Source organism: Protopterus annectens, chromosome 7.part0, assembly GCF_019279795.1.
Source record: "Protopterus annectens isolate FY-2018-M chromosome 7.part0, PAN1.0, whole genome shotgun sequence".
Taxonomy (NCBI): Eukaryota; Metazoa; Chordata; order Ceratodontiformes; family Protopteridae; genus Protopterus; species Protopterus annectens.
The window spans coordinates 502,062,930-502,089,172 of NC_056739.1; the positions used below are offsets into that span (position 1 = coordinate 502,062,930).

A 26,243-nucleotide genomic window follows, 5' to 3' on the forward strand; every position below is an offset into this window, starting at 1 on the left:
TGTGATAAGAGCAATACACAGTATTAGAATAGACCAGGATCTATCTTGCACTGTTGCAACTAACAAACTAAAATTCCCAGTGCAGGTGGAAAAACTAAGAAGATATGCAGATAAATATAAAGGACAAGTACAAAATAAACAATGTATTGATGACCCCAAAAAGTTTTATAGACAATTGGAAAACAAGGCAAAAGGAATTGAAAGACCACCCAAAAAAGAAAAAAAATAGATACATTTTGAAGGCATATCTATGAAGATCCTGTGGAACATAATAAAAATGCTAAATGGATAGAAGTAAAAGAAAGAATAAGAAGTTCAAATGTATAGGATATGATATAGGATGAAATAATGGCCAGATAATGAAATGAAGTTAAGAAAAGCATCCAACTGGAAAACACAGCAAAGGTAACCACCATGAAAAAATTTTCCAAAGCTAACTTTGGACTCCGATAAACAGAGGTGGCTAACTTCACGGCACCCATGCAAATGGAGAATAGTTGCATGACCACCGAATCACACACCAATGCACTGTACAAACACGTATACAAATGCATGGATCTCGCCATACCCAATAGAACCAAAACACTCTCCTTCAAAAAATGAAGCCAATCTGGTGGTCCCCTGCCAAAAACAAACTCTACAACAGAAGGAAGAAACTGATGCAGAATAAGGTGAAGTCACAAGACTAGAAAAACTCCCTTATCAGCCTCAACAAAAAATTGAGATCCCTCATCAAATCCTCTAAAGCTAGCTATGAAAACAGAATTGCAGCAGATGGTATAGACAATTGCAAGGCCTTCTATAGTTATGTAAAGAATCTCCATGGCAATACCCAGATTTGCTCTGAGCTACTGCACAATGGTACCTCCTATACAGAGCCAACAGATATTGCCAATATACTGGCCAACAGGTTCAGTGCCAACTTTACCCCTCCCCCAAAGGACCAATCACAATACCAGTAGATTGCTAGGCACCCAGTATTACTGCTGCACAGGTTAAAACAGCACTGTCCAAGGTCAAGAATACAGTTTCTATGGGACTTGACAATATTCCTGGCTGTGTTCTACATAAACTACAGAATGAACTGGCACCACACCTGTGTGACCTGTTCAGTCACAGTCTCACCTCGAGCTTTGTCCCTACCAAATGGCACACTGCTACAGTCATCCCTCTCCACAATGGAGGACAGACTATAGACCCTGGGAACTATCACCCCATTAGCCCAACAAGTGTGATGTGCAAAACTATGGAATGCATCATCATGGACCTAATAAACAAGGATATAGGGAATCTCCAAACTCAATCCCACACAGTTTGGTTTTGTGAAGGGTAGGTCATGCCTGCTCAACCTGGTTGACTTCTTTGAGTCAGTCACCAGAGCTGTGGATGAAGGCAAGGTGGTTCATACAGCCTACCTTGATCTGGCCAAGGCCTTTGATACCATTCCCCACTCAGAAATCATAGAAAAACTCACTAAGCTAGGCATCAACTCCTATATCACTAGGTGGGTTGCAAACTTGCTCACAGATAGAACCCACAGTGTGAAAGTAGCTGACTCCAAGTCAGACTGCCGACCAATCATGAATGGAGTCTCACAGGGTTCAGTCCTTGGTCCTCTTCTGTTTGCTATCTACTTCTCTGAAGCCCAGGCCAACACGAAGGGACTCTGACTGACAAAGTTCGCTGATGATTGCAAGTTGGGAGCTATTATTAACTTGCCATCCCCTTTTGGAAAAACTCAGTTCCCATGTATTACCACATCAATGGTAGTCCACTGAACATAGAAGGTGTTATAAGAGATCTGGGAACACAGGTTGACAGCAACCTCTCTTTTGATCACCACATTGCCACTGTGGTCAGAAAGTCCTTCTATGTGATGCATCTCATTACTAAGGGTTTTGCATCTAGGAAGAAAGAGGTCATTGTCTCCCTCCACTCTTCCCTCATTAGGCCAGTCATCGAGTACAATGCCCCATTTGGCATGTACCTCACTAGACACCTGCAACAACTGGAGAGGCCACAAAAGTACCTCACAAAGATGATCAAGCCTTAAACAGGTGTCTTATATGGACAGACTCAAAAACTCCCAACTATTCTCTGTTTCGTATTGCCTACTTAGAGGTTAGAAATGCTACATCTAAAGAAATCCCAATCCCTCCACACCACATGCTCCATAGACCTCAACCTCATTATAACAATCAACAGAACATGCCAGAGGGACAGGTTCATAACCCAGAGACTGCCCGTGCTGTGGAATAGACTTTCCATACATAAGTCCACAAAAAGAAGAAAATGCTGTAATCACAATAAACACCCAAAAACAGCAAACCAGTCCAGAATGCCACCACCACACGATAGCAACACCGCTCACAATAAGGTACCTCGAGATCCAAAACTCAGATTTATTAACGTCACAATAAGTTTACAAAAACACGTTTTCGTCGATAAAACGACTTCTTCAGATAAAACCATGTAGAATACAGCTCCTTAAATACACTTCATAAACAATCAATTATGATGGAAGGTAATCAAACAATAATGTAATTAAGTAATAAAAACTGTGTACTGCATCTTTAAAGCAACAACAAAAATTTTTTTAAAATAAATATTTAACCAAATTTCTATTAAAACACATAAACAGAATATAAAAACATGTATACACATGGGTTGTTCCATACAACTACTACATTACCAACTCGAATGAATTATAAAATATATGTGTAATATACTATTTGTATTGGTTTTCTGATTTATTTTAATTTTTTGTTTTTGAATAAATATGTTTGTATGTATAAACAAACAAACATCCTAAATTATATGTGCCCTGCCTTAAGTTTAAGGTAGGGAGCAATTGAAATAAAATCATTAAGACCCGGAAATTTGTTAGATTCTAAGAAAATCTGCCAAAAAGTCTCTCTATGGGCAAGTTTGGCTTCCCAAGGTCCTCCCCTGATATCCCTAGGGACAGATTCCAGAACAAAAAACAAAAACCTAGCTCCCTCGCACTGAAGTGAGTGCCTGTACAGTGCATTTTTGCTGTTAAGTTTAGTTATGTTGTATTGATGTTCATATATACGACGCTTTAACTGTCTTTCGGTTTTACCGATATAAAAGGCCTGAGAGGACTGACAGCCAGCCAAATAAACTATCCCAATGGAGAGACAATTTGAGTATTCTAGGGCTTTAATATCTCTATTTCTACTCTCTATATATACATGGTCATCATGAACTATATATTTACATAGGGAACAACGACCGCATTTGTAGGTCCCTTTTCTCATACGGTGAGACCATGCTGGTTGTTCGTTTTGTTCCAACACCCTTTTGATGTTGAACCCTCTCCTGAAAACCGTTTTCAAGTTTTTACCCTTGAGGTGACTCAAATCTGTAAGGTCCTGAAATGATTGCCATTCCTTATCTATAATTTTCCTAATATGTCCCGCATTTGCACTATAATCCGTTATGAAGGCAAAATTACTGGAGAATGTACCTACAACATCCCCATGGGTTTGGCCATTAAATTCACCAGTACCCCTACCTAGGATAGGACCAAATCTAAAAGATCGAGCTGCCTCAACTTCTTCCCGAACTGATTGAATCAGGCCAATAGGGTACCCCCTATCGAAAAACAAAGATGTTAGTTTGTCACACTCATGTCTAAATTGTTGATCTTCCGAGGTCATACGTGAAACCCTAATGTACTGTCATTTCAAAATTCCTCTTTTTTGGAATCTAGGGTGTGAACTCCGATAGTGAATATAACTGTTAGAAAATGTCGGTTTCCTGTATATACAAGACTTAACCCCATCGCCATCCTTGGTGAGGGTTACATCCAAATAATTGACACTATTATATGATATTTGATGTGTAAATTTCAGGAATGTTGTGGAATTGTTGATATAGGCAATAAAATCATCTATACGATGAACAGGCCCAATCCAAAAAATACAAATATCATCCAGGAACCTACAATAGTAGTTCCAATAGATAGAAAATTCACAGTTGAAAACAAATTTCTTCTCCCATATGGTCAGCATATGTTGGAGCACAATTGGCTCCCATAGAAACACCGGAGATCTGCTGGAAATATTCTCCGGAAAAAAAGAGAAAGTTGTTATGCAAAACTAAACCCAGAATTTCAATAACCATGTGAACATCGTTGCTAGTAACTTCTGGGCATGCCCATAGGGCCTCCTCCATCCATGATAACCCAATATCTGATGGAATAACTGAAAAAAGATCTACCACATCTATGGTAAGAAATATTACTTCAGACTTGAAAAGGTCAGTGTTCACATTACGAAGAAAGGCCCATGAGTCCTTAAGAACATAATCCTGTCTCCCCCATAGTTCCTTCAATTTCCAATCCAAAAATTTGGAAATGTTGTGTGTTTTAGACCCTTGTGCCGCCACTATAGGTCTCAACGGTGGGTCAGATAGATTTTTATGAATCTTGGGCACACCAAACATGGTGGGTACTCTTGGATCAGTATTGTCGAGATAAGAAAAAATATCCATTTCAATGACTTCCTGGTCTAACAGATCTTTAATGGCCAAATCAATCTTTTTATACGATAAATGTATCTCATGAATAGAGGCAGATGTATATTTAGTATAATCATGTAAAAGGTTATACATTTTAGCTTCATACAAATTCTGATCCATCAAAGCCGTCCCCCCACCCTTGTCTGGTTCCATAACCCTAAGAAAAAATTTGTGACTTAAATCGTACAATAAAGAGGTTTCTTCTTGACTTAAGTTGGCTGCATACTTAGCCTTGCTAAGTTCCTTTCTAAGTTGCTGCTCAATCCTAAATTCTAGGTTCTTAAGTTGGGGATGTAGAGGAGGATTAAATGTACTGGACTTCCTCAAATGCAAACTGGGAGCCCCAGGGGTCTCACCAAACAAATTCTCTAGATTTAGTTTACGTATAAGCAACTTCAAGTCAAGAATGGTATGAACTATACTACTACATCTACTAGGAACAAATTTGAAACCTTTCATAAAAAGCGTGAAACAAACATCAGTAACAGGAAAATCACTATAGTTGTATATATGGTAGTCATCTTTGGAATACATGAAATAATCACCTATTTTAGTTTCTATGAAGTTACCAGTGACTACCAATCCTGCTTCCTGTTCTTTCTCCATCCCCGGGGTTGCCCCCCTCCCCCTTGATGCTGGGGAGATTGCATCAAGGAAGGGCGAGTCCCTGCCAGTGGATACCCCTGTTGGCGAATCCGTTCTGACCTTCGGGGTAAAAAATCATCCTCATTCCCCTCAATCTGTTGCTGGTTTTCAACAAAAACCTCCGCTTCATGCCCCTCCCGTATAGGTGGCTCAAGGTCGTCCCTGTTAACATTGTACTCTGTGGGGTTAACAGATGTATAGCGTCTATAAAAGGGTGGATTTGGATACTGTCTACCCTCCTGATACTCTTTAATGTCCCTACTAAGCTTCTTATATTTTCGATAAAAGGGTGGATTTGGATACTGTCTACCCTCCTGATACTCTTTAATGTCCCTATTAAGCTTCTTATATTTTCGATTTAAAACAGTGTCACAATGCTGATCTACCTCTTTTCTAATGTCATAATATCTATGTTTTTCAACTTCATTGTTAAACAATAAATCAGTAGTGACATTCTCATTAAACTTAAAAATATCAGCTTGCAAACAACTTATTTCTTTAACATTTTTCTTAATGATAGCCTTGACAATGTCAAGTCCGCATTGATCAAAGGCTTTAATCAAGTCCATGTGAAAATCACTACCAGGAATAACCTGGTTGGGGTATTTGTATACCCGTAAGCCCTTCGGAACTATGCTTTTTTTAAGACATTCAGTCAGGTAAATGTTGTCCAGCTCTAAAGTTTTGTACCTGAACAGAGCATTCTCTAATGAATGCAGCGACTCCTTGAAAGTACGAGTGTCCTCAGTTGTACGGGCTCCTTGCTCATTAAAGCGAAAGTTGGGTTTAGAATTAACCCAATCCTGGAACGAAGATACCGGTGTTCCAGCCCTTCCCAGTACATCCGATGGAGGGTTTGGCAAATTGTTGTGAACATGTTCACGAAGAACTGCTGGCGTGCAACGAAAATCAGTCCCACCTAGTTGCCCAGTGGTTTCCGATGAATTTACGTGGACCAAACCATTGGAACTAACAATTGCAGGTGAAGCTGCCGAGGTTTTAGTGACGGCCTTTAAAACTTCACGTTGGTCTGAAATCAAATTATTGATACCTTGACCCAACGGAGTAAGTAAATTAATAAGGAGAGTCAATTGACCCGTGAGCTGACGAATGTCGTCCAATTCTGACCTGTTTGAATTGCCATGGCTTATGCCCTGGCCTTCGCCGGAGGTGGAAGAACCCGAACTGGCTTCCATAACCAAGTCCACAAAAAGAAGAAAACGCTGCAATCACAATAAACACCCAAAAACAGCAAACCAGTCCAGAATGCCACCACCACACGATAGCAACACTGCTCACAATAAGGTACCTCGAGATCCAAAACTCAGATTTATTAATGTCACAATAAGTTTACAAAAACACGTTTTCATCGATAAACGACTTCAGATAAAACCATGTAGAATACAGCTCCTTAAATACACTTCATAAACAATCAATTATGATGCAAGGTAATCAAACAATAATGTAATTAAGTAATAAAAACTGTGTACTGCATCTTTAAAGCAACAACAAAAACATGTCAAACAGAGCACCTCACTGGCCCTCTTCAAGAGAAATCTTGATGAGTGGATGGAAAATAGAAAATTCTCCCCGGGGATCACTCCAGTGTCTCTACTCGACAGAGGCACTGGGAACTAATGTCGAGTGGCATGATGCCAAGGTAATCCTATGGGCTAGGCCATTAGCCTAGTACACACCTATGAACCTATGTACTGTAATGTGATCTGTTATCAGTTTATTGCAAATGTGAAAGATGGCTACTAGTAAACAGACCGTACAGGTGATGGAGACATTCTAATTACCGAACTTCCTCTCCTGACTGCCAAGCTGGGTTTATGAAGTCACCAGCTATGGCGCAGATGAGAGAAAAGGAGTTTAATAACAATAGTTCTTTGAGCACTGCTTTATACAACACCCTCGATAAAATGCATCAGAGCTCACAAGGAATATATTCTGGGCACTGAGCTGCCTCTGAAGTTGTAAGACATCAGAAATTAAAGATTGTTGCATGTAAGATAGTTAAAGAACGAAGCAGAAGGAGAACATGGTGAAGGGAGAAGGGTTACTGCTTAATGACTAACATCTTGGAACTCAGGAGAAATTCCAGTACAGAAGGAAAATACTAATCATGCCAATGGAATGTGGAGGCCATTTAAGAAGCATAAATTGTTCTTATTTAGAACTGAACGAAGGAGATTCAGTGGTGAAAATGGATTGAATTTCATCCTGTCATGCAGAGAATATACCAAAACGTTTTTCTTTTGCTGGAAATTATGAATTCTTCAGGTAAACTCAGTTACAGTTTATAAAACTGAAAAGAATATAACAACTTCTCAGTAAAATTATCATTAAATAGGAAATGCCAATACTTGATCTAGAAGTTTATCACATGATGACAGCATACCCACTAGTGTTCATTTATTAAACTCAATTTCAAATTATAGCTCTCAACTTTTCTGCTCAAGATTCATAGACAGAGGCAAAAAATAATGAGTGTGTATGGTGGGGGAGTCCAGAATCAGGAGGATTTTTTAAATATTACTCTAACTCACTTTAAAAAGCTGATAGAGTAAGATTGCTGGTGTTTCCTGTGCATTGTGTGAAATGCTAATGTTTGGCACTACTGACTAACTTTAATGCTCAGTGATTTAGAAGAAAATCAAAAAGTTTACATGTGATAAGGCAAAAATATAACATAAAATCAGAGATATTCTGCAAAATCAGGGACAGGTTGGAGATATGTTTCCAATTAATTTAGTACATAAAAGTTTTGCAGCACTGAAAAGTCAAAATTTGTGATTTACTTTAACAAAAATATTAAATTAAGCACATTGCGTACATTCTCACCTACTTACCTGAGCAGCACCATTAAATGTATTCTTGATAGTTTTGGTCCTTCCTCCTGAAATAAATTAAAAAAAAATCACACATTTGTCATACTTTGCTGTTGCTGTGTATTGATTTTATACTAAAGTGCTCTTAGAAGTCACATTTGGAACATGTAACTGCTTATAGAAACAGAAGTTCAAAATAAAAGTAGTGCCATATTTCTGAAAATGCTATTCATTTCACCACAACCATTCTTTCAAAATGTTTCTGTGTATGCCAGTCAGCATGGATGATGTCATAGCCTTGGGCTGGATGGATGGATACTTAGATGGAACTTTGTCGGGAAATTATGTTTTTTCTTCAGGTAAACCTGCAGTCAATAGTAACTTGATAAGCTGGCAGCCACATACTGCGCTGCAGGTATTCCCCTAGTTTTTGTAACATGAATTTAGTCCACTCCAACATGAGTGCATATCATACTGTCTTGTACCTGTTGAGCAGTACGGTAAAGGGCGTGAAGCAAATTCCTTTTTTTTTTGCTTCTTCCCTAAGATTTGTAATGGTAGGAAGGAAAAAAAATGTTTAAACAACACAGAATATGTATTTTTGGTTCTACTATGAAATGCGGACTTCCTGAAAGATGATGTGCTGAAAGGATGAAAAAATGCTCACAAGGGTGAAAAAATCATTTTTAGTGGTGTTTTGCAGGGGGCAAACTCCTTTGCACCCCCAAACTTGAATATACCAATTTAATTGTCCCACCTACTTCAAAAAGGGAGAAATCACACCAAAAAGTTGGAGTTGGGGTTTAGCATGTCTCACCTTTGACAGGGAAATTGGCTATGCTTAAAAAGGCTAAGAAGGGCAGCTTGCCTAGCACTTACCTATGAACAAATGAATCACTGCTGGCACACACAAACTGCACTGGCAATGAGTTCCTGTGGGAAACATTATGTGACTTAATGTCATTCATCTATTTTTTCTATGTGCTACTGATGCTCCAGCCTTTCACCTCAAATGTGTAGGGGAGCCTTTGTTTTATTTCCTTTTTTAAAAAAAGAGTGAATTATCTGTGTGTTTGGGGAAGAGAACAGAAACATACTATGCACTCTTGTCCCTTTATATTTTAACTTATTACATTAAATGTCTTCAGACTGCATTCTAAATGACTTTTAAATTAATCAACCATTCAGCATCCAAATATGGAAAAGTCTATATTTCTGTATTAGATATTTTTACCATAACATAATATTATATTAAACTTTTGACTATGAGGCAGACTCTTAGTATGTACAGACTTTCACTTTCTATCCCCTTGCGTCCCACTTCTGAGACATATACTCTAACAGTTCTGTTCCTCACCAGACCTGAAGTCTAGTCTACTGTTACATTTTAAATAACAGGAGATCACCTGGATGTGAAAGTTTTCCTTCAGAAATATATCCGCTGTAGTCGATTCCATGGTTTTGAGGTATGGACCCCTTGCCATGATTCAGGTGACAGAAGTTCAAATATCGGGCACACTCACTAAAGGTGACTGACTGTGGGAATGACTAAGCATCTGATAACTGTACTCTTCCATGGGGAAGGTCTGATGTTGGGGTACTTGAGTACCCTCTTCTGAAGACTGGAAGGTGACTTTCTGGCCACATGCACTGCTCTTTAATAGTGGCATAGGGAGGGTAGCATGCCTGTGATATGCTTATCAACTGTCCATGTTTTGATCTCCTACATGAAATAAAATTCCTTGTCCCAGCCAAAGTATGATGTTTTCCTCTTCAACTCTTACTGCCTGTGAAGGAATAAACCTGTCATTTGAAAAGAAAAAAACGGAATAACCACAGGTTGAGACAGGGGCTCAAAAATTAATTAAAAAAAACTAATTTAACAGTTGAGAGCAAGGGCTCAGTTTTGTATGGACTTAAATTACCATGCCAGCTACATCTCAGAAAGATCTCATCCCTTCCCCCAAGCAAGCATCTACCCAGGACACCTTCTGTCACATATTATTTAGTCCAGATCTTACAAACAAGTACAGTAAGTGTGACTAGGGGGAAAGGTGTCCACTGAGTTGTAGTTGTAGATGAATGTCATTTCACTAGGAAAGTTGCTGTAGAACACTTTGTGGAGACAACCAACCCTTCGTAGCTATGGAGAAGGGCCAAAGTAGTATCATGACAGAGGGGTGGTCCACAATGTACTCAGGAAACTATAGACTTATAAGCCTCACAAGCATCCCCTGTAAAGTTACCAACACCAACAATGCTGAACTAACAAACTAAGATACAGATAACTTGCAAACAGCAGACCCTATTCAATTTGGATTTGTAAAGGGCGGGTCACGCCTTTTCTAAATGACTGATTTCTTTGGATATATATTGAAGCCCTGTATGACAGACTCTCCATTCATATTGCTTATCTACACCTTATTAAGATGTTTAATACCATACCACATTCTGGTATCACAGGCAGACTATCTAAACTTAACATAATCCCATATGTTTTTCATTACATAGCTAAATGGATTTCAGACAGAGCCCAGTCTGTTACAGTATGGGGAACTTCTCAAGTCAAAAGTTATTTCACTAGTGGGTTAAAACAAGGCTTAGTCTAGGTGCCCCTCTTCTTGGAATCTTTGTCTCAGAGTTGAAGTCAGATGTTAAGAGTATGTGACTAACCAAAACTGCGAATGACTGCAATATGGGTGGAATTATCAAATTCCCCTCTGATACCTAGATGCTTCAGAAGAGCCAAAATCAGACAAATACTTGATCTGTCACCCATAGGCTTACCCTCAACAATATCTGGCAAAGTCCTCTTGGGGAAAGATATCACACCTCTTCTTACCACAACATCAGCACCTATCTTGAAACAGACAAGACTATCTGAAACATAGGCATATATGTACACAATGACACTGGTTTTGACCACGACTCACTATTAGTCAGGAAGTCTTTCCACCAGTTTGTAGAAGATGTCTTATTGCCATTCTCAAACACAATGTTGCCTTTGGTATGCACCTCACAAAGCTTCTTAACTAACTTGAGAGAGCCCAAAGATTTTTAGCTAAGATTTGTGGACTGCACATCTTTGGCAATAGGGATGTATCCATGATATTTGTGTATTACCTATTTCCTTTTTCAGAATGTAAGCTAGTGATGGAGGGACTTGTAGTTGAGGGGGATTTACATGGTACTGACTATTAGAAGTAGAAATGGACTCCCCAATCCCAGATTTATGATCTTTTGCTTTCTGATAAGAGTAGTGTTTCATCAGGACTGACATGTCAAAGTCTGTAGGATGACTGATAACTCGACTTCAAGGTCCATTTGGAAAAAAAAGAAAAATAGGTTTTCTAGACAGACTGCTTTAACCAGATATGTCAGTTGTTGGAGTAAGTTATACACTGAATAAAGCTCTGTTTGCCTTGCCAGATAGGGTTTGAAACTTACCACTACCAGATAAGGCCAGCTTGTTTGCATGACAGGTGTCTATATTAGAAGTACAAAGGACGGAAACCACAAATACCAATACATTGACACATAAAAAGCGATCTACCAAAAGAGCGAACGACATATTGAGCGAAAATGAAGAGACCAAGATGTAACTGCAGGATCAAAGAGACCAATAATCACAAATGCAAAAATATAGTCCAAAAGAAGATGATGGTCTCACCACGATGTCTTATAACAAACCAAACAGTCCAGTTAGTATAATCTGTAGATTTTATTCCATATGGCAGGGTAAAGGGATAAGCGCTTTCGCGTAGGTACAACTACGCTTCATCAGATACTTTTTAAAAGCCAGAGAGCAGTTCTTATAAACCAAAATTGGTGGAAAACATAGCCAATTAACAAGTTTAATTAACAATTAAAAGCAAAACATCTGAACTAAGCAAAAACTTAAACAAGATGTATGCAACAATATATGCAAAAACAGTGAACTGTTTCACGCTAAACTAAATCATCTCTGGTAAATAAAATTTGATAATAAAAAACGTTATATAAATAAATAAATAGCATCATATATAAAACACCTAATATGTAATATATAAAAAGCATCAATGCTATGAGATTAAATCATATTCTGGTGATAACAGTCAGCAGCTTCTTAAAACAGATATTGTACAAGTTTCTCTAACAAATGAATAAATAAATAAATAAATAGCTAGATAATTAATTTATTTCATCATATAAAACTGATTCCTTGTAAAAAATAATAAGTTTATGTTTTGTTTAAGTTTTTGCTTAGTTTTTGCTTAGTTCAGATGTTTTGCTTTTAATTGTTAATTAAACTTGTTAATTGGCTATGTTTTCCGCCAATTTTGGTTTATAAGAACTGCTCACTGGCTTTTAAAAAGTATCTGATGAAGCGTAGTTGTACCTACGTGAAAGCGCTTATCCCTTTACCCTGCCATATGGAATAAAATCTACAGATTATACTAACTGGACTGTTTGGTTTGTTATAAGACATCGTGGTGAGACCATCATCTTCTTTTGGACTATATTTTTGCATTTGTGATTATTGGTCTCTTTGATCCTGCAGTTACATCTTGGTCTCTTCATTTTGGTGTATTTTGTGTTGTAACTGTTTAACACGATGGAATCTGTTAATGTAGAATTAGACTATCGCCCGGAGACGAGGGACACTACATCCATACTAAATGGACTTTTACATTGTCAAACGAACCCTTTATTGACTCTGGATCTGAATGATACAACAGGTGTTACTCCTACGCCTAACACAGATGAAAACTTGAGTGAATTCCTTAAACTTTCCAAGGAGTTTGAGGATGACTTACAAAAACTGCAACGCTATGCCTGGCAAAGGCAACACCTCGAAGCATCTCTACATTTTCGCGTTGTACCTAGGGGCATGCGGGTTTTCTGCATGCCCACTTATGGAGAAAACCATCCCACCCTCTTAAAAAAGTGGCAAGATTTAAATATTGAATTGGGGTTCAATTATATGAGGTTGCTCATTGACTATTTTGCACCTCTAGAAGCGGACTTACGCACTAAGATTGATCTTGCACATAAAAGTCTGGTTCAACGTTTTAAATCAGAATATTGTAAAACAAAGATGCAAAATATTTTTTTGCACGTTAATGCATTTAGTGACAGACTCAAACAAACTAAATTAAGGAAGCTACAACGTGATCATAACAATTTCTCTCTCGGGCAAATATTTGTTTGGCCGAGGAAGAATGCTACAGACGTTCGTCAACGTGATGTCACGCCGTCTGATTCTGCTCCTGCTTCATCCAGTAACTTACATCCTAATACTATATCTCCTGCTACAACAACTCCCTCAGCAGAATCAAGAGAATGTTCTGTTGGGCTACCGTTGATTAATGATATCATTAATACAGCCCGAGTTTCTGAAACACCGCCACCGAATCAGCAGGCTTTGCTGAATGTTCCTGGGGAGGTTTCGCTTGGAGCTAGACCGAAAGTAAATCAAGACATCACTCGTTTTTTACCTTACCCTGTAAAACAATCATTTCACAACAGAGGACGATCAAACAGCAGAGGGCCAAAGAAGCGCAAATACTCCGGAGAGAGGTACGGCCAGATAAGAAAACAAAGAAATTGACTGTTATGCCTTTTAATTTATCTACTTTGGTATTGGATGACTCTGACATTAGTATGCTCTATAGAGGTTTAAATTTCATTCCTGCTCAATGCAGCAACCTCATTGACACTTTGTTTGATTTACATTTGTTTTGTAGATCAGTTTCGCTCAAGAAGTTTTTTAAAGATCAAGGAAAAGCCTCTATAGATGAGAGCCCCCTTTATCCTTTTAAGTGTAAAAGCAGTTTTACTCCTGTGATGCCCCTTAGTGTAGATTGCTTTCTAAAAATATGTGAAAAAGATTTTTATTCTTTATATTCTAGCAATGTCAAGAGGGTTGCTTATGTAAATCTTTCTTCTGATGAATTTAGATCTTTAACTAAACTTAAGAAGCAAAAAGAAGTGACAATAAAACCTGCGGACAAGGGAGGTGGGGTAGTCATTTTAAATACATCTGACTACTCAACCATTATGTCAGATATGCTCTCAGATTCCACTACATATAGGAGCATCACTCTTAATGAAGTTAATAAAATCATTATTAATGTACAAGAAGTATTGCATGATCTACTTTTGTGTAGACAAATTAGCTTGGATATATACAACTATTTTTACATTGAACATCCAGCTACACCCATCATAAAAGGAATACCGAAGATTCATAAAAATGTGGTCCCCATCCCCATGCATCCCATTGTTTCAGGGAAGGGCTGGGTCACATCCACTGTTTCCACATTTATTGAACATACCCTTAGACCAGTGGTAGATTTTGTTCCTTCCATATTAAAAGATACCTTCCAGTTATTAGAAAGTTTAGAGGATCTTAGACTAGACATGAAAACTAATAGTTATCTCTTAATTACGTTAGACGTAAAAAACCTGTTCACATCCATTCCCAACGATGTTGGCCTGGAAGCAATTAGGGAATTACTGGCTAGTGAACCTACATTTAATGGAGACAGAATGATTTTAATCTGCCAGCTATTAGAACTGGTGCTTAGTAACAACGTCTTTATGTTTGGCGATAAAAGTTATTTGCAGATATGGGGGGTAGCCATGGGCACCCCCTGTGCAAATACGTACGCCAACTTAGTAGTTCTTAATTGGGAGAGGAAATATTTATTCGATCACCCCACCTACAAAAGAGTTAAGTTCTATAAACGTTTTGTCGATGACGTTTTGATTGTGTGGGAGGGTACACAGCCTGACTTTGATCAGTTTTTGTTGTTTTTGGAATCTACCACCTCCTATCTCAGATTTACTATGGACTCTTCTCCTGACATCATAAATTTCTTAGATGTTTCCCTTACGTTGACTAGCCAGGGGACAGTTACTTCTTCCCTATACAGGAAGCCAAGCTGGACAAACACATTGCTCAGCTTCGATAGTATGCATCCTAGGCACACATTTCCCGGCATTATTAAGAGCCAGTTTGTAAGAGTTTCCAGACTATGTAAGTCTAACAATTCGTTGTCCATAGAGGCGGACAAGCTAGAATCTTTATTTATCGACAGAGGTTATGATCGTAAGATGATTAAAGACATAAGACGAAGTGTTTTAGGTGATCAAGTCACTGATGACCTTGCAGTTAGTGTAACTAACAGCAGGTTACACACACATATTAGATATGCTGACACATCTAGCAAATGCAAGACTCTAAAGTATACCATCAGATATACCAGTGATGTAAAAAGTTTAGAGAAGGTAATCCATAAGAACTGGAATGTGCTCATTATGGATGAGTCAGTTAGGCATTTGGTAGGTGAAAGTCCTAGGTTTTTGTACAAGAATTGTGCAAATCTCAAACAAACTCTTTGTCCTGATTATGTGCAGATAATTAATACTAACGTTTCTACCAGCAATAAGTTAGGTACTTTTCCTTGCAAAAATTGCAATAGATGTTCCTATATCTCTGTCCATCAGTCGTATACTCACCCATCCATGGATTTTGTATTTAATCCCAGGATTTTTGCTACATGTACAACCAGAAATCTGGTATACCTTGCAACTTGCACTAAATGTACAGCATTCTATGTTGGCCTCACTAAGAGGAGGTTGACAGATAGAATCTACGATCACCTCTATGACATTAAGAAAGGCAGTGAGAATAATGCCTTAGCTTTACACATCATAGATAATAAAGATCATAGCTTTCACTTCAAGGTTTTAGAAGTGATTTCAATAAACATGAGGGGAGGCGATAAGGGTAATCGCCTTGCTATTGCCGAATTGAAATGGATCTTTAGGCTTGGTGCTCATCTTTTCCCAGGTCTAAATAAATCTGTCTCTGTTAAACCCATTTTAGACAACAGGAAACGTTAGTCCCTAGGGTTTATTTTTGCGTTTAGATACTCTGCAGTTAGATAAAACTGAGTTTTCATCATTTCATCATTTGTTAGTAAAATGTTTTCTGCAGACTGCTATATAGCCCAGTTTTTTATTTTTCTTGATTTTTCATGCTCATTTACATATCATCATAATGTTAGATGAGGTTCATATTGGCAAAGGTTTAGTTAGTTTATATATATACAGCAATATTAATTTAATAATTTAATAATGTAATAAAGCTGCTAGACTTATTTTTTACAAGGAATTAGTTTTATATGATGAAATAAATTAATTATCTAGCTATTTATTTATTTATTTATTTATTCATTTGTTAGAGAAACTTGTACAATATCTGTTTTAAGAAGCTGCTGACTGTTATCAGAATATGATTTAATCTCATAGCATTGATGCTTTTTATATATTACATATTAGGTGTTTTATATATGATGCTATTTATTTATTTATATAAAGTTTTTTATTATCAAATTTTATTTACCAGAGATGATTTAATTTAGCGTGAAACAGTTCACTGTTTTTGCATATATTGTTGCATACATCTTGTTTAAGTTTTTGCTTAGTTCAGATGTTTTGCTTTTAATTGTTAATTAAACTTGTTAATTGGCTATGTTTTCCGCCAATTTTGGTTTATAGGAACTGCTCTCTGGCTTTTAAAAAGTATCTGATGAAGCATAGTTGTACCTACGCGAAAGTGCTTATCCCTTTACCCTGCCATATGGAATAAAATCTACAGATTATACTAACTGGACTGTTTGGTTTGTTATAAGACATCGTGGTGAGACCATCATCTTCTTTTGGACTATATTGAGCGAAAAGCAAAAACGGAACAGATTTGTTTGGCCAGCAACACGATCCTGCGGATAAGGGAATATACCCTTTTCCCTGCTGTAGTCCAGTCTCGGAGTTGGTGTATTTAAGTAGGGGGTGTGGGGGTGCTGGGGGGCTTGCCCCCCTCCAAAAGTGTGTTATGTTACTTTTATGTAGTTAGATTAGGTATACCTCCATGGTGCTGTTGGTTAGGGAAATCTGTTCGGTATTTTGGTTTTCGCTCAGTGCATGGTTCGCTCTTATGGTAGATCGCTTCTTTATGTGTCAAAGTATATGTATTTGCAGTTTCTGTCTTTCATAATTCTATTATAGACCTGCATGACAGATAGGACTTGAATCACAAAGCTGCCAGTCAATGAGAAAGAAGACATAATTGCTAGACAGGTGGCAGTTAATTCCCACCACTACATCCAAAAGTAAAGAAAATCATGTTGGCCTGGGACAGATGGAGTTTGAATCAGACCATTGCCATAAATTTAATAGAGATTTGTCTACTTAAGGTGTTTGAATCCTGCCACTGCCAAACACTCTGAAGTTAAGATGGTGGGCAGGGGCTATGACTCTATGATCTACTTCACTGCCTGTCAATAAATTAAAATCTTTTAAATCTAAAAATCTTATAGACAGCAAGGTTATGGTATCATGTCACTCCACTGTTTCTAAATAGATTGAAGTATAAAAAAGGCACACAAATATGATCCACTAAGCCTTTTAGTAAATACAACTTGGGCCTGCAGGAAATATACATTGTTTCCCTGGATATGGGCCTGTGCCATCCACACCCAAGAATAGGCTCCACAGTAAAGACTCCACCAAGTAGAATCTTTAGCCTAGCTTCCCATGAGACTTTATCACCACTACTTTTGAGTCTCAGTTTCTACAGGTGATCACTTGTGAAAAGTAACTGTATATGAAACAAGTTATAACATTCATTATTACATACAGACACACACAGCAATTTCTCAGACAGGCAGATAATATTCTCCAGCACTACAACCTTCTGTCCTGATTCAGATTAGTAAACTACCACCATCTCAGAGTAGCAGTCTGGGAATCTCCCAGTTACTGGTTTATTCTAGCTAATAAGCCAAATCATTATAAACATAAATGGAAGTATGCAGGGAAGTTTGCCCTATAGTAGCAGATGCCTGCAGTTTTTGAACAAATGGAGCATGTACAGTACCAATGCCCACTGAGACAAGGTGAACAAAACCACAGAAAGCCTGAAGTTGTATATGCCTTAACAGATGCTTTTTTTTTCTACCTGATGTTATGTGATCAGGGAGTTACTATATATATATATATATATATATATATATATATATATATATATATATATATATATATATGTAATTGAGGGTGATTATGGTGAAGTGGTTTTTTTTTTAGTTTTCTTTTCTTGTGTACACACAGCAGTTTTTAGGGATCCCTCTTTGTTTTGTCCCAGAAACAAAGTTCTCCCCAAGTATTATTCAGCTCTCTCAGATCAACAAAATCCACAGAGCCTATTCCAATCTTAACTCTCTACACAAGAACAAGTATACCAAAACAGAAAGTGGCAAGAGTCAATCCACCCACAGCTTCTCTTTCCAATGCTATTCAAGGCAGTGAATCCACTGCCTGTAAGGTATGTTCCCCTCAAAGGTTTATCAGTTATTAGCCCTTACTTGCTTGCACCTTAGCAAATACGCATATTGTTAAGCGTCGGACTCTGTAATGGGAGGTAGCCAGTAAACTGAAATACTTCCAAATTAATATTTTCCCCTGCTTAGAATTATACTCTTCTCTTGAGCACCATCTTTATTGAAGGACCAAAGTAACCTCCTCTTCCTCTGCAGCCTTAATTAATTGCCTGTGTGCAACTCAGACTGCACAGTGCTGTGATACTTCCTGGACCAACTACAGAACACTTCTTTCTCTCCCAGCTAGTAGCCTTCATGTTTTTTTTTTTTCACTAGGCGACTAACCTGCAGCCTGTTCCTACCTGTTTTTCCCCTCCACATCACTTTACCGGCAATACATATACCATCTTTATCTCATCTTTTGTCTTCCTCCCAGAAAGCTGTGCACCTCCAAAACAAATGGTACCCGAACGCATGGCACTATTTTTCTTTGTTCTTCTTATCTGCACACTGCACTCTTTAGGGATCCTTCTTTATTCTGTCTCTGAAACAGAGTCCTCTCCAAGTAAGCTATGTGAAATTTCTTACATATCTTTAACCTCTGTTCTGCTGCTATATTGCTTAACTACTAAGGGGTCTGGATAAGTCGATAACTGTGTTACAACGCCATCATCTCACATAAGCTGTTAATGTTAGCTACAAGAAACTCTGCAATAATGTTCCTTTGCTACTGTTACATAGCTGAATTGTTGGACCTCCCGTGCCTCATTCCATTTTCAGGGATTACCAATACGTTAACTCTCTGTAATATGAGCTTTAACAAATCCTCCATGCACATCTTAGTAACTTCAGCAACTAGCTCACTGATATCGAACCATAGCAGTGGTGCATACCCAGACTGACTTAATGTGCTCTATGCTAAGATTTACTGACAGTGCTGTGCATTCCATAACAGCTTAAATTATAACGTCAGAATGGTAGCATCTGGCCTCAGTGATTGCTGGAATCTAGTATTATGGTTTCAGTTGATAGTATGCACACAGATTTGGTTTGTTGAGTTTCTGTTCTTGATCTGGTATAGCAGATTTAGTTTTGATGTGTTTTGCTTTTAAACAGTAATAACATTTATCATATGCTGCAATAACGTATTTGATAATATCAGAATGCCCTCAGAAAGGTTTTGATGAATGATTTGAATCTGTCTATTGAGGACAATCTTAAGTGTGTGCTAGGCAAGACTAGATTTCCATGTGTCCTATGTTTATACTATAACTAAGTGCCAGTCACTTGCTCTACTGTTTTAATTGACTTAATAATCACAGAGGTGTAGTGTCAATGCTTTGCATACCTATTACTCCCTTGTGCTGTACATCTCAGTGATGTATACTGATGTTCTATTGCTGCTATCACTATGTGTAATCTGTGTTCCCCTCTAAGGTTTATCATTTACTAGCCCTTACTTGCTTGTACCTTAGCAAATATGCATATTATTAAGGATCAGACTCTGCAAAGGGATGTAGCCAGTAAACTGAATACTTACAAATTAATATTTCTCCTGCTTAGAATGATATTATTCTCTTATTCACAATCTTTATTGAAGGAATAAAGTAACCCCCTCTTGCCCTGCAGCCTAAATGAATTACTCAGGCTGTATGGTACTGTGATACTTCCTGGATCAACTATAGAATGCTTCTTTCTCTCCTAGCTAATAGCCTTCATAGAAAAGACATATCTATCATTAATACATGCCCTTAACAGAGCACTAGCAGTGCTAGGCAAGACAATCACTAAATGATTATACTTTACTCATTATTTTTCACTAGGTGACTAAGTTGTGGCCTGTTCTTTCCCACAAAGGTAAGCTGTGGCCTGTTCCTTCCCACTTGGGTCACCCTCACTATGCTTGTCTCACTTCACTCCCCTATCCTACCCCCAAATCTCACCCACCCCCCCCACTGCAACCACATTTATACAAACCTTAACTCCAACCTCTCTAGCACTCCCACCAATCACATCCATATCCACATCAACCCTGTAGTCTACTCCACCCCTTAGCTATTAATCCAAATCAATCACTACAGCTATCCCATCTCCTGTCATGTACCACCTCAACCCCATTACTAACTCTACCTCTGCTAGCTCTCTTTGCTTTTTATCCTTTCAATCATATTTGCTACTGTTACAATGCCATACCTTCATCCTACAATAATGCACCTGTCCTACTTCACATTAAATCTTTTGCTCTGAACACACTGTATGCCACTCAATCTCAAAAAAATCAGTGCTAACATAAAATCCATCACATCCTACAAAGGTTATGAAAAACAAACAAAGAGCCACTCAGACATATCAGCTGACCTATTTAAACTACACATCCTACAATTCATAAACCACAAAATTCTGCAACCTTACTCTAATTCTAAACCATCTCTCCTCGCAAAACAAAAAACAAAAATAAAATCTATTTACACTAACCACTACTTACCCACTTCTCAAATATATCCCAATGCGGGGACATCCATACAAATCCAGGTCCTACTCCAATTCCCCTGTCTAATAACAGATCTCCCAATAATAGTTTATTTCTAGTCACACTAAACCTATGCATTATCTGTAAAAATAACAGATCTCCATGTGTGACTATCACACCACACCCCTGATATACCTGAAATTACAGAAACATAGCTAAAGCTAAGCAAACAAGACTCCAAACTGCTCTCTCTAGGTTTCAACATAATAAACTGTGATACAACAAATGAAAAAGCAGGAGGGGTAGCATTATTCTACCCTACCTCATACACAATAGTACCCCATTCCAAGCACATCCCAAAATTCAGTAATGCTGAAATCCTTATAATCTTATTAAAAGTAAATTAAGCCAAACTTAAAACTAAACAACTATGCATTACAATTCTGTACACACCCATGGTCATAGCATTTCTATACTAGAAGATATCATATCCTGGATGTCACAAAATATCTCCAGCAAAATTAACATCATGGTTGATTCAATATTAACTGTAAAAACTTTATCTCTGACTTCTCAGTCAATAGTATAAATCTATTTGGATTCACCCAGCTTATTAAAACTCCAATTAGACTTCTTAAAAGCATCAGGCTAGGATCTATTCTTGGCTGGATCTTAGTCACAGATCCTAATAAATATACCAATTCCAGTACTCTCCCTAACAGACTAAGTGACTACCTATCTGTATATACTTACAGGACAACCACCCAACCAAACAAAGGCCATAATTATAAAACATCCTGAAACTTAACACACTTTAACCTACAACTCTTCATTAATAGTCACTAATTCTTTATTTTTCAGTAAGTACTGCTTGATTTCTTTCTAACTTCAGAATATATGCCTAAATACTTCATCCTTAAATATTCAGTGTCTACATATTAGCTTCCGTTCAAGTATTTGGCAATGCTCTGTACAGACGCAGACACCTTGAGTGACATTTTTCCTGTAAAAGGAATATATAAGGAAACAGCTCCAGTACTTAGTAGTAATGACTATCCCTCCTGGCATGTCTAAAGGTCAATTCCCTATGTTTTCTCCTATTAACCTGGTGAACTTGGGCATTATGAGACAGTGTAGCAACTGCCTCATGTACACAGACAACCCTCTCCTCTTACAACCCAACACTCAGACTTGTAAACAATGCACTTATACATCCAAATTTGAAGCCATGCACTCTCAAGCCAAGAACAAAAGAGATGGTCAAGAGGAGAAAGTCAACACCTGTACCACACCACATACAACACATAGCCCTCCAGAACGCCCACCATCACAGCTCTTACATAAAAACATAAATCACACACCGACCTTCATGGAGACTGACAATAGAATTCTGCCCAAATAGTAGAGACCTCCAAGGCAGAAATGCACTCGACAGCCACAACACAGCACAAACCACAAGACACATAGCTAACCTACACCTTGTGCCCCTCAACCTAAGCCCCTAAGCAAAACAGCTTGCTCAATACACTAATCATAGGTGACTTGATAGTGAGGCACATTGAAGTCCCACTCACTAGGCTGAATAAGGACAAGGTAACAGTCAGTTATCAGGTACCACAATCCAACACATAACACATGCACTCAGGTCACTCCACAAGTGCAAATATGACTCTGCCACTGTCCATGTGGGTGTGAATTACCTGAGATGCACCCCCGTGGGCTACATAAAAAGAGACAAGGAGGAGCTCTCGGATTATGTGGCCCAGGCAGGTATGACCCTAGCCCTGATCAGCATCTTATCATCACCCAGAATGATAGAACAGTACAAGCAAAAAATGATTGACTTCAGCAATTGACAAAGTTTCTAGTGTCATTCTAAGAGAATCCAGTATCTATCTGCTTGGGTTGACATGACTGACAGACCTTGATGCTTTGCCAGAGATGGCCTGCATCTGTCACCCCTGAGTTTCTGGATACTGGTTAGGGGTCTTTCCACCCCTATAGAGCCTTTTTTATGTGATGTTCCAAAGACCAAATTACCACCATAACATCTATAAATAAATCCAATCTGAGGGTCAAGCTGCTCAATGATAGAAGTCTAAATCTCAAGATCCACTTGCTTGAAGCACTCCTCAAAATGGAGAACATTGACATTTGTGATGGAGACCTGTTTTAAAGCAGCAGAAAGCACCCCTGCTCTACCAGGCTATAACTCATTCCACCCCTTTGGGTCCCAGAACATGGACTGAAGTTGCAAAGGTGGTGGTGTCTCCATATTCATAAAGTATATGCACACCTCCAGACTAGTAGCCCAGCATAATGCATCTGAGATACTTCAGGTACAGCTAACATTGGGTAAGACAGCGATTCAGGTCATAGCCTGCTGTAGGTCTCCAACCATGTCCCAACACTCTCACTCCACTTTCCTATGCTCGGAAAACTATTAGGGTTTAACCCAACACTCTCATACTAGTTGTCTTCAACTACCCCTCTATCAACTGAGAAAACTACTCATGCACCAATACACTGGCCCAATGCTTCCTGGAATTCATCAGTTCCACTGCCCTGAACCAGCTCATTCTTACCCCCACTAGAAGAAGCAATATCCTTGACCTGGTGACCAGTCTTGAGTGGAGTCTCACAGGGATCAACCCTGGGTCTGCTCCTGTTTGGTATCTACTTCTCATAAGTCCAGGCCAACACGGATGGACTCTGGCTGACCAAGTTCACAGCTGGCTGCAAGCTGGGAGCCATTATTAACTCCCCAAGTGATATAGACATCCTACAGAATGGCCTCACTGAGACCAGTGACCGGTGTCAAAACCATGGCCTTAAGCTTAATGCCAAAAAATGCATCGTCATCCCCTTTGGGGAAAACTAATTTCCCACTAATTACCACATCAGTGTGAGCCCACTGAACACTGAAGGTGTTATAAGAGATCTAGGGACACAGGTTGATAACAACCTCCCCTTCAACCACCATATTGCCACTGTGGTCAGAAAGTCCTTCTGTGTGGCACATCTCATCACCAAGGGTTTTGCATGCAGGAAAAAAGAGGCCATCATCTCTCTCTATTCTTCCCTCATTAGGCCGATCATCAAGTATAATGCCCCATTTGACATGTACCTCACTAGACACATGCAACAGCTGGAAAGGCATAAAAGTACCTCACGAAGAGGATCCTAGGCCTTAAACACGTCCTACATGGACAGACTCAAAAAACTCCAGCTATTCTCTGTCTCATATCATCTAAGAGGTGATCTCTGCTTGACTTACAAAGCCATGTCTGACCCAGCTCTGTTAGAAATGCTACATCTAAAGAAATCCCAATCCCTCCACATCACATGCTCCAGAGATCTCAACTTCATTACCACAATCAACAGAACATGCTGTAGGGACAGGTTCATAACACAGAGATTGCCCATGCTCTGGAATAGACTTCCCATACATGATAAGCACAGTACCTCACTGGCACTCTTCAAGGGAATTCTTGAGGAGTGGATGGGAAATACAAAAGTTCACCTTGGGGATCACTCCAGTGGCTCTACTCGATAGAAGTAATGGGAACTAAGGTTGGGTGGCACGATGCCAGGGCACTTCTATGGGTTAGGCTTGTAAAGGCTCCAGGGTCATTAGCCTAGTACACACCTATGAACCTATGAATATACTAAAATCCTTAAAGGGGTCCATGCTGAAAATGTTACCTCTAGATGATGCAGTTAATCACTTTAACAAACTGTTCCTAGATACCCTTAATAACCTACCTCTACTTCAAACAAAAAGAACTAAAATCAGTCACAAAAAAACTGCTAGTAAAGAGATACAAAGCTTGGAAGGAATGGCAAAAGAACAGAAATTACCTAAATCTACAGAATTACAGACAATTGTGCAATTAGGCAAAAAAAGCTTATAACTATTGATAAAAACAGTATTTTACACAACAACAAACCGACCATAAAAACAACCCCAAAAAGTTTGGGTCTACCATCTTATCATTACTCACCCCAGGATCCAAACAAAACCCCAATCCATCCACAGATAAATCCCAATCTCAAATTGCGCAAATGTTTAATACATACTTTATTGAAGTGACCTAAGCAATCCCTTCATTCCTCCACAACTAAACTCAACCCACCTTTCTCAAACCTCACCCAAACACACTACATTCACAGCCCTCTAATCTCAAAACATATTAACTACAACCTCTCAACCTCAAAACCTCTCAATGCAACCTGCTCCCATTTCCTATATATGAAAACTACTACAAAAAATAAAACACTGCTCTGTTTCTGCTGACAACCTCACAGCTGAATACTTGAAAATGGCTGCTAATGCCATCGCCTATCCAATATGTATTCTTATCAACATATCCATTATGGAATCCCACATCCACTCCTTGTGGAAAAAAGTAAATTTTACCTTCACTACACAAAGGAGGAAAATCTAATGAATTGTCGCACTACTGCCCTTTCATCATCCTATCTCCTGTCTCCAAACTCTTAGTGTGTATGCAAATAACTCCTTAACCACCTTATCCACAATGAACTATTAATACCCACTCAACATGGTTTCAGATCAGCAGACAGCACAACAACTGCAATAATATTCTTCACTGGCAGAAGTAGCTAAGCAAAAGACTCTAGCCAACTGACCTCAATACTATTTCTTGATCTTTCCAAAGCTATTGACACTGTTTCACACCCCAAACTCTAATAGCAGCTCTCTTATTTAGGTCTTTCTCCACCGTCTCTACAGTAGTTTACTAGCTACCTATCCAACAGACAACAATGTATAAAATGGCAAGGCATACTGAAGGAAATTATTGCAAAGGTGTTGAATGTATTTTATCAGAAAAGATGGGGAGGGGGAATTTTTATACAGCCCTTGTATAAGAAATCCAGGAAGTAGTGGATGAGGGTTTGAGACTCTAGATACTTTGTTATTGTTTTAGGTGGCAGAATTAGAGAAAAAGCATGTTAGTACCCCCTTTTTTATAAGTGAATGACATCACATGATGCCATGTAATCTATCATCAGAAAAGGCAGATGTGACTTTAGCTTAAATGAAATGTTGCCATCTCAAGAGTGCAATAGCTGCCACCCCATCCCTTACATTTCACTGCATTTTTAGTTTTTGAATAGTAATGTAAGCATCTATTTTGCAAATACAACCTACAGTCTTCTAATCTTTTAAACATCAAAGGCTTGTGTGTGTTTGTGACCTGCTGTGTCACTGACTCTGCCACTTGGGTAGACCACATTCATTGGTACATTTAATGTAAGACAGTTCTGTAGGTGTGGAAGTTGACTATGGCCATGGCACACATGGAGAGGACTGGCAACATTTCTTTGACTGTTTTGTTAGTGGTTAGGGTTGTATTCCTT

The 26,243-nt window shown here is 38.5% G+C and overlaps 1 protein-coding gene across 2 annotated transcripts in view; it reads right to left on the reverse strand.

Moving 5' to 3' along the window:
• LOC122806570 overlaps window positions 1-26,243 on the reverse strand; it is a 674,088-nt gene that overhangs the window by 36,075 nt on the left and 611,770 nt on the right. For both annotated transcript variants that reach the window (XM_044077107.1, XM_044077106.1), the window contains one exon: window positions 8,046-8,092. In XM_044077107.1, the coding sequence (XP_043933042.1) occupies window positions 8,046-8,092 (47 nt within the window). The remainder of the gene's footprint in view (window positions 1-8,045; window positions 8,093-26,243) is intronic.